The 8,825-nt window shown below is 50.2% G+C and overlaps 1 protein-coding gene across 1 annotated transcript in view; it reads left to right on the top strand.

The window, feature by feature from the left end:
- The window catches only part of fbn1 (fibrillin 1), a 191,314-nt gene that overhangs the window by 60,259 nt on the left and 122,230 nt on the right, over positions 1-8,825 (top strand). Inside the window, 5 exon segments of the mRNA XM_046345486.1 lie at positions 2,548-2,670; positions 3,917-4,069; positions 6,740-6,793; positions 7,884-8,009; positions 8,437-8,562. Of these exon segments, the coding sequence (XP_046201442.1) occupies positions 2,548-2,670; positions 3,917-4,069; positions 6,740-6,793; positions 7,884-8,009; positions 8,437-8,562 (582 nt within the window).

Here is an 8,825-nt window from a genome sequence, read left to right as displayed (position 1 = left end):
TAGAGAGGTTAACAGTCTGGAGAGGTTAACAGTCTACACAGTCTAGAGAGATTAACAGTCTAGAGAGGTTAACAGTCTACACAGTCAAGAGAGGTTTAACAGTCTACACAGTCTAGAGAGGTTTAACAGTCTACACAGTCTAGAGAGGTTAGCAGTCTAGAGAGGTTTAACAGTCTACACAGTCTAGAGAGGTTTAACAGTCTAGAGAGGTTTAACAGTCTACACAGTCTAGAGAGGTTTAACAGTCTACACAGTCTAGAGAGGTTAGCAGTCAAGAGAGGTTTAACAGTCTACACAGTCTAGAGAGGTTTAACAGTCTACACAGTCTAGAGAGGTTAGCAGTCTAGAGAGGTTTAACAGTCTACACAGTCTAGAGAGGTTTAACAGTCTACACAGTCTAGAGAGGTTAGCAGTCTAGAGAGGTTTAACAGTCTACACAGTCTAGAAAGTTTTAACAGTCTACACAGTCTAGAGAGGTTTAACAGTCTACACAGTCTAGAGAGGTTAGCAGTCTAGAGAGGTTTAACAGTCTGCACAGTCTGTTGAGGTCTCTGTGCTCTTTCTCTGCCTCTGAGGAAACCAAGGTTGGTTCCCAAATGGCCCGCTAATTCCAATATACTGTATTACTTCAACCAGAGATCTACAGTATGTACCCTGGCCAAACATAGGGTACTATTTAGGATACAGGGTGTTATTTGGGACACAGCCCATGTTTCTGTCCTCCAGTGGCTCCAGACATAACACAAAGCAACCAGCCACATCATGTTTCCACGTCATTAGGGTCGTTGTTAGAATACACTACGGGGGTTGACATTATGGGCCTATGTGACTGGAGCAGGAGAAAGATTTTTCTCCTGTTGGGTTATATGATCTTCCAGGAAGATAAAGAGTGAACTTATACTGTACAGACATTATAGCTGAATCATGAAATAAGTGGCCCCTAGAAAGTGGTTAGGAAACTGCAAGTCAGTTCAATAATGTCAAGTACAGTTCAATAATGTCAAGTCCAGTTCAATAATGTCAAGTCCAGTTCAATAATGTCAAGTTCAGTTCAATAATGTCAAGTACAGTTCAATAATGTCAAGTACAGTTCAATAATGTCAAGTCCAGTTCAATAATGTCAAGTTCAGTTCAATAATGTCAAGTACAGTTCAATAATGTCAAGTTCAGTTCAATAATGTCAAGTACAGTTCAATAATGTCAAGTTCAGTTCAATAATGTCAAGTCCAGTTCAATAATGTCAAGTCCAGTTCAATAATGTCAAGTCCAGTTCAATAATGTCAAGTCCAGTTCAATAATGTCAAGTACAGTTCAATAATGTCAAGTCCAGTTCATTAATGTCAAGTCCAGTTCAATAATGTCAAGTCCAGTTCAATAATGTCAAGTCCAGTTCAATAATGTCAAGTCCAGTTCAATAATGTCAAGTCCAGTTCATTAATGTCAAGTCCAGTTCAATAATGTCAAGTCCAGTTCATCTGTGGGAATTGAAGTTGTTTGAAGTGAAATAATTATAGTAAATAAACAACCTTGACTCCTTTGACCAGATTGAGTCTAAAGAAGAGAAGTTACATGGACATTCAGAAGGATATTTTGTGGGTATAACTTGACAGTTGATATTGAGCTGGTTTCCCAGACCTTTGTTAGGCCTGCTTCTGGAATAAGTATGCTCAAAAGAAAATATACACTGAGTGTACAAAACATTAAGAACACCTGCTCTTTCCACGACATAGACTGACCAGGTGAATCCAGGTGAAAGCTATGATCCCTTATTGATGTCACCTGTTAAATCCACTGTTCCCCTCCTGTCTCCTCTGTTCTCCCCTCCTGTCTCCTCTGTTCTCCCCTCCTGTCTCCCCTGTTCTCCTCCTGTCTCCCCTGTTCTCCTCCTGTCTCCTCTGTTCTCCCCTCCTGTCTCCCCTGTTCTCCTCCTGTCTCCCCTGTTCTCCTCCTGTCTCCCCTGTTCTCCTCCTGTCTCCTCTGTTCTCCTCCTGTCTCATCTGTTCTCCCCTCCTGTCTCCCCTGTTCTCCCCTCCTGTCTCCTCTGTTCTCCTCCTGTCTCCCCTGTTCTCCTCCTGTCTCCCCTGTTCTCCTCCTGTCTCCCCTGTTCTCCCCTCCTGTCTCCTCTGTTCTCCTCCTGTCTCCTCTGTTCTCCTCCTGTCTCCCCTGTTCTCCTCCTGTCTCCTCTTGTTCTCCCCTCCTGTCTCCTCTGTTCTCCTCCTGTCTCCCCTGTTCTCCCCTCCTGTCTCCTCTGTTTTCCCCTCATGTCTCCCCTGTTCTCCTCCTGTCTCCTCTGTTCTCCCCTCCTGTCTCCTCTGTTCTCCTCCTGTCTCCCCTGTTCTCCTCCTGTCTCCCCTGTTCTCCTCCTGTCTCCCCTGTTCTCCTCCTGTCTCCCCTGTTCTCCTCCTGTCTCCCCTGTTCTCCTCCTGTCTCCTCTGTTCTCCTCCTGTCTCCCCTGTTCTCCTCCTGTCTCCCCTGTTCTCCTCCTGTCTCCCCTGTTCTCCTCCTGTCTCCCCTGTTCTCCTCCTGTCTCCTCTGTCTCTCTCCCAGACATTGATGAGTGTGAGACTCCAGGGATCTGTATGAACGGCCACTGTGTGAATACGGAGGGGTCCTTCAGGTGTGAGTGTATGGCTGGTCTGGCCGTGGGTCTGGATGGCCGCGTCTGTGTCGGTGAGTGTCTCCTCTCTAGAATCTAGAATCTGATCTATGATCAATCTATTATTGATTGATTGATTTGGTTTAATCAATCACAAATTCCCTTTTGGAATCCTTTTTTTCTAAGAGTGTGTGGTCATAGTATTGGTTTGGGACCATATTCCTGGTTTCACAATGTGAGTGGGCAGGCAGGAAGTGTACAGTTTGGGACCATATTCCTGGTTTCACAATGTGAGTGGGCAGGCAGGAAGTGTACAGTTTGGGTCGACTGCATTCCTTCTGGATGATATCAGATCAGGGGAATACTGCAATCCCTTCCATACACAACCCTGTTTGTTTCACTGTTGTTTGTCTGAACGAGGGAGCGAGGGAGGGAGGGAGCGAGTGGGAAGGGAGGGAGTTTGGGAGCAATGTGAGTGGGGGAGGAGGGAGGGGAGGGAGGAGGGAGGAGGGAGGGAGGGGAGGGACGGAGGGAGGGAGGGAGTTTGGGATTCCTGGGGAGGGGCAGGAGGGGAGGGAGGGAGGGAGCGAGGGGGAGGGAGGGAGGAGGGAGGGGATTCCTGGGGAGGGAGCGAGGGAGGAGGGAGGGGAGGGACGGAGCAGGAGGGGAGGGAGGGGATCAGGAGGGGAGGGACCCTGTTTGTTTCACTGGAGGGGGGGGAGGGGGAGAGGAGGGAGGGAGCTAGGAGGGGAGCGAGGGAGGAGGAGGGAGGGGGGAGGGAGGGGAGAGCGAGGGAGGAGGGAGGGAGGGGAGGGACGGAGGGAGGGAGGGAGGGGAGCGAGGGGGGGGGGGAGGGGGAGGGAGGGAGGGAGGGAGGGAGCGAGGGGGAGGAGGGAGGGAGGAGGGAGGGGAGGGAGGGAGCGAGGGAGGGGAGAAGGGACGGAGGGAGGAGGGAGGGAGGGAGGGGGAGGGAGGGGAGGGAGGGAGCGAGGGGGAGAGAGGGAGGGAGCTAGGGGGAGCGAGGGGAGGGAGCGAGCGAGGGGGAGGGAGGGGGGGGAGGGGAGGGAGGGAGGGAGCGAGGGAAGGGAGGGAGGGAGCGAGGGGGAGGGAGGGAGGGGAGGGAGGGAGCGAGGGAGCGAGGGAGGGGAGGGATGGAGGAGGGAGGGGGAGGGGAGGGAGGGAGGGAGCGAGGGGGGGGAGAGAGGGAGGGAGCTAGGGGGAGCGAGGGAGGGGGAGAGGAGGGGGAGGGAGGGAGGGACGGAGGGAGAGAGGGAGGGAGGGAAGAAGAGATTGATAGTTTTCTCTGTATCCTGATTCCAGACACACATATGCGCAGCACTTGTTTTGGAGGATACAAGCGGGGACAGTGTGTGAAGCCATTCTTCGGAGCCGTGACCAAGTCAGAATGCTGCTGTGCCAGTGTTGAGTACGCCTTTGGAGAGTCCTGCCAACCATGCCCACCCCAAAACTCAGGTACACACACACGCACACGCGTGCACACACACACACACACACACACACACACACACACACACACACACACACACACACACACACACACACACACACACACACACACACACACACACACACACACACACACACACACACATACACATGCACACACACACAAAACTGGGTCTACATAGCCACCACTTATGCTGTTGTCCTGAGTGAAGTGGATGATGTGTTTTGGCATCCCAGCTAACGTTAGTAATACCACAGACCAGCTGATGTCCAACAGACAGAGCGATATGAGGGACACACACTCTTGAGGCATCAAGATGGAGTCTGCAGTTTGACATTCACTCTGTCTGAGTCATGATTACAGAGATTGACATTCACTCTGTCTGAGTCATGATTACAGAGATTGACATTCACTCTGTCTGAGTCATGATTACAGAGATTGACATTCCCTCTGTCTGAGTCATGATTACAGAGATTGATATTCACTCTGTCTGAGTCATGATTACAGAGATTGACATTCCCTCTGTCTGAGTCATGATTACAGAGATTGACATTCCCTCTGTCTGAGTCATGATTACAGAGATTGACATTCCCTCTGTCTGAGTCATGATTACAGAGATTGACATTCCCTCTGTCTGAGTCATGATTACAGAGATTGACATTCCCTCTGTCTGAGTCATGATTACAGAGATTGACATTCACTCTGTCTGAGTCATGATTACAGAGATTGACATTCCCTCTGTCTGAGTCATGATTACAGAGATTGACATTCCCTCTGTCTGAGTCATGATTACAGAGATTGACATTCCCTCTGTCTGAGTCATGATTACAGAGATTGACATTCCCTCTGTCTGAGTCATGATTACAGAGATTGACATTCCCTCTGTCTGAGTCATGATTACAGAGATTGACATTCCCTCTGTCTGAGTCATGATTACAGAGATTGACATTCCTCTGTCTGAGTCATGATTACAGAGATTGACATTCCCTCTGTCTGAGTCATGATTACAGAGATTGACATTCACTCTGTCTGAGTCATGATTACAGAGATTGACATTCCCTCTGTCTGAGTCATGATTACAGAGATTGACATTCCCTCTGTCTGAGTCATGATTACAGAGATTGATATTCACTCTGTCTGAGTCATGATTACAGAGATTGATATTCACGGCTGTTCTGACAAAGTAACAGCGTTACCATGCACTGATGTTCTATGGTTGGTGACTATAAACCATCCAACTCTTCATCTGATTCAATCCACAGAAACAGGAGATGTTGTCTTCATCTGCTGTGGCCTGTAATCTCTGACTGTCTGACTGTCTGACTCCAACACCACCTCCACTCCTCCACTCCTCCACCTCCACTCCTCCACTCCTCCACCCCCACTCCTCCACCTCCACTCCTCCACCCCCCTCCACCTCCACTCCTCCACCTTCACCCCCACTCCTCCACCTCCACTCCTCCACCCCCACTCCTCCACCTCCATTCCTCCACCCCCACTCCTCCACCTCCACTCCTCCACCCCCACTCCTCCACCTCCACTCCACCTCCCTCCCACCCCCTCCACCTCCACTCCTCCACCTTCACCCCCACTCCTCCACCTCCACTCCTCCACCCCCACTCCTCCACCTCCACTCCTCCACCCCCACTCCCTCCTCCACCTCCACTCCTCCACCTCCACTCCTCCACCCCCACTCCTCCACCTCCACCCCCACTCCTCCACCTCCACTCCTCCACCCCCACACCTCCACCCCCACCCCCACTCCTCCACCCCCACTCCTCCACCTCCACTCCTCCACCCCTACTCCTCCACCTCCACTCCTCCACCCCCACTCCTCCACCTCCACTCCTCCACCCCCACTCCTCCACCTCCACTCCTCCACTTCCACTCCCTCCACCCCCACTCCTCCACCTCCATTCCTCCACCCCCACCCTGCCACCCCCTCCACTCCTCCACCCCCACTCCTCCACTCTGCCACCCCCTCCACCCCTCTCCCCCACTCCTCCACCCTGCCACCCCCTCCACCCCTCTCCCCCCACTCCTCCACGTCCATTCCTCCACCCCCCACCCTGCCACCCCCTCCACTCCTCCACCCCCACTCCTCCACCCTGCAACCTCCTCCACCCCTCTACCCCACTCCCTCCACCCTGCCACACCCCTCCACTCCTCCACCCCCACTCCTCCACACCTCATCCCCACTCCTCCACCCTGCCACCCCCTCCACTCCTCCACTCCCACTCCTCCATACTGCCATCCCCCTCCACCCCTCCACCTCGCCACACATAATAACACTACAACCAGTCATTTCTCATTAGCTCTTCCTGTTAAAGACTGTATCAAAAAGACGCCAAAGTTCCACCACATTAAGGGTTCATTTCATATATATCCAGACCAAATGAGAAAGCACTTTGAAATGGATAATAACATGGTATGAAATGACTTGCTCTGAGATCTCTGGATGTTGGCAAATGTGATGTTTTCACAAAACGCTGTTATTTCGTTTAGTAGTTTCACTAACCCCTGTGTGTGTGTGTGTGTGTGTGTGTGTGTGTGTGTGTGTGTGTGTGTGTGTGTGTGTGTGTGTGTGTGTGTGTGTGTGTGTGTGTGTGTGTGTGTGTGTGTGTGTGTGTGTGTGTGTGTGTGTGTGTGTGTGTGTGTGTGTGTGTGTTTTGCAGCTGAGTTCCTGGCCCTGTGTAGTAACGGCCCCGGAACCACCAGCGATGGCAGAGGTAACGATCAAAAACAGAAGGAACCTTGTGTGCCTGTGTGTGTATCTCTCCCAGATATTAACCCTGTGTGCCTGTGTGCCTGTGTGTATATCTCTCCCAGATATTAACCCTGTGTGCCTGTGTGTGTATCTCTCCCAGATATTAACCCTGTGTGCCTGTGTGTGTATCTCTCCCAGATATTAACCTTGTGTGCCTGTGTGTGTATCTCTCCCAGATATTAACCCTGTGTGCCTGTGTGCCTGTGTGTATATCTCTCCCAGATATTAACCCTGTGTGCCTGTGTGTTTGTGTGTGTATCTCTCCCAGATATTAACCCTGTGTGCCTGTGTGTTTGTGTGTGTATCTCTCCCAGATATTAACCCTGTGTGCCTGTGTGTTTGTGTGTGTATCTCTCCCAGATATTAACCTTGTGTGCCTGTGTGTTTGTGTGTGTATCTCTCCCAGATATTAACCCTGTGTGCCTGTGTGTTTGTGTGTGTATCTCTCCCAGATATTAACCCTGTGTGCCTGTGTGTTTGTGTGTGTATCTCTCCCAGATATTAACCTTGTGTGCCTGTGTGTTTGTGTGTGTATCTCTCCCAGATATTAACCTTGTGTGCCTGTGTGTTTGTGTGTGTATCTCTCCCAGATATTAACCCTGTGTGCCTGTGTGTTTGTGTGTGTATCTCTCCCAGATATTAACCCTGTGTGCCTGTGTGTTTGTGTGTGTATCTCTCCCAGATATTAACCCTGTGTGCCTGTGTGTTTGTGTGTGTATCTCTCCCAGATATTAACCTTGTGTGCCTGTGTGTTTGTGTGTGTATCTCTCCCAGATATTAACCCTGTGTGCCTGTGTGTTTGTGTGTGTATCTCTCCCAGATATTAACCTTGTGTGCCTGTGTGTTTGTGTGTGTATCTCTCCCAGATATTAACCCTGTGTGCCTGTGTGTTTGTGTGTGTATCTCTCCCAGATATTAACCTTGTGTGCCTGTGTGTTTGTGTGTGTATCTCTCCCAGATATATTAACCTTGTGTGCCTGTGTGTTTGTGTGTGTATCTCTCCCAGATATTAACCCTGTGTGCCTGTGTGTTTGTGTGTGTATCTCTCCCAGATATCAATGAGTGTGCTCTGGACCCAGACATCTGTCAGAACGGTGTGTGTGAGAACATGCTGAGGACCTATAAGTGTAACTGTAACATGGGCTTTGAGGTGGACACCACTGGAAAACACTGCGTTGGTAAGTCCCATGATGTATCATTAAAATGACTGGGTTATCCTAATGTTGCTATCCCTGTCTGTCTGTCTGTCTGTCTGTCTGTCTGTCTGTCTGTCTGTCTGTCTGTCTGTCTGTCTGTCTGTCTGTCTGTCTGTCTGTCTGTCTGTCTGTCTGTCTGTCTGTCTGTCTGTCTGTCTGTCTGTCTGTCTGTCTGTCTGTCTGTCTGTCTGTCTGTCTGTCTGTCTGTCTGTCTGTCTGTCTGTCTGTCTGTCTGTCTGTCTGTCTGTCTGTCTGTCTGTCTGTCTGTCTGTCTGTCTGTCTGTCTGTCTGTCTGTCTGTCTGTCTGTCGAGACATACTGTAGATGAATAACCCTAGAGATCGTATTAAATGAGTTCTAAGATATCATTCTGTGGTATTACCTCCGCCTGTGTATCTGTCTCCTCTCAGACATAGATGAGTGTGCAGTGAACAGGTTACTGTGTGACAACGGCCTGTGCAGGAACACTCCAGGTAGTTTCACCTGCAACTGTCCCACCGGCTTCCTGTTCCACGCTGAGACGGATGTCTGTGAAGGTGAGATACACTGGCCCAGACGAGTTACTGTCTGTCCGTCTGTCTGTCAGGGTTGGGTTTAATCACATTTAAAGTTCAGAGAATTGGAATTGGAATTTCAAGGTACTTCCATAATTGTCTGGAATTGAAATGGAGTTGACCCTCAGCCCTGCTGTCAGTCTGTCACACAGAAGACGTGTTAGAAGCTTGTCAGGAGTAGAAAGAAAGACGTGGTAACACATTTTCCTGTAGATATTGATTTGTGGATTACTTTCTCCTCTAAT

The sequence above is a fragment of the Oncorhynchus gorbuscha genome, linkage group LG04 (genome assembly GCF_021184085.1).
Source record: "Oncorhynchus gorbuscha isolate QuinsamMale2020 ecotype Even-year linkage group LG04, OgorEven_v1.0, whole genome shotgun sequence".
NCBI classification, from domain to species: Eukaryota; Metazoa; Chordata; class Actinopteri; order Salmoniformes; family Salmonidae; genus Oncorhynchus; species Oncorhynchus gorbuscha.
This window is presented reverse-complemented; position numbering and strand designations above follow the sequence as displayed.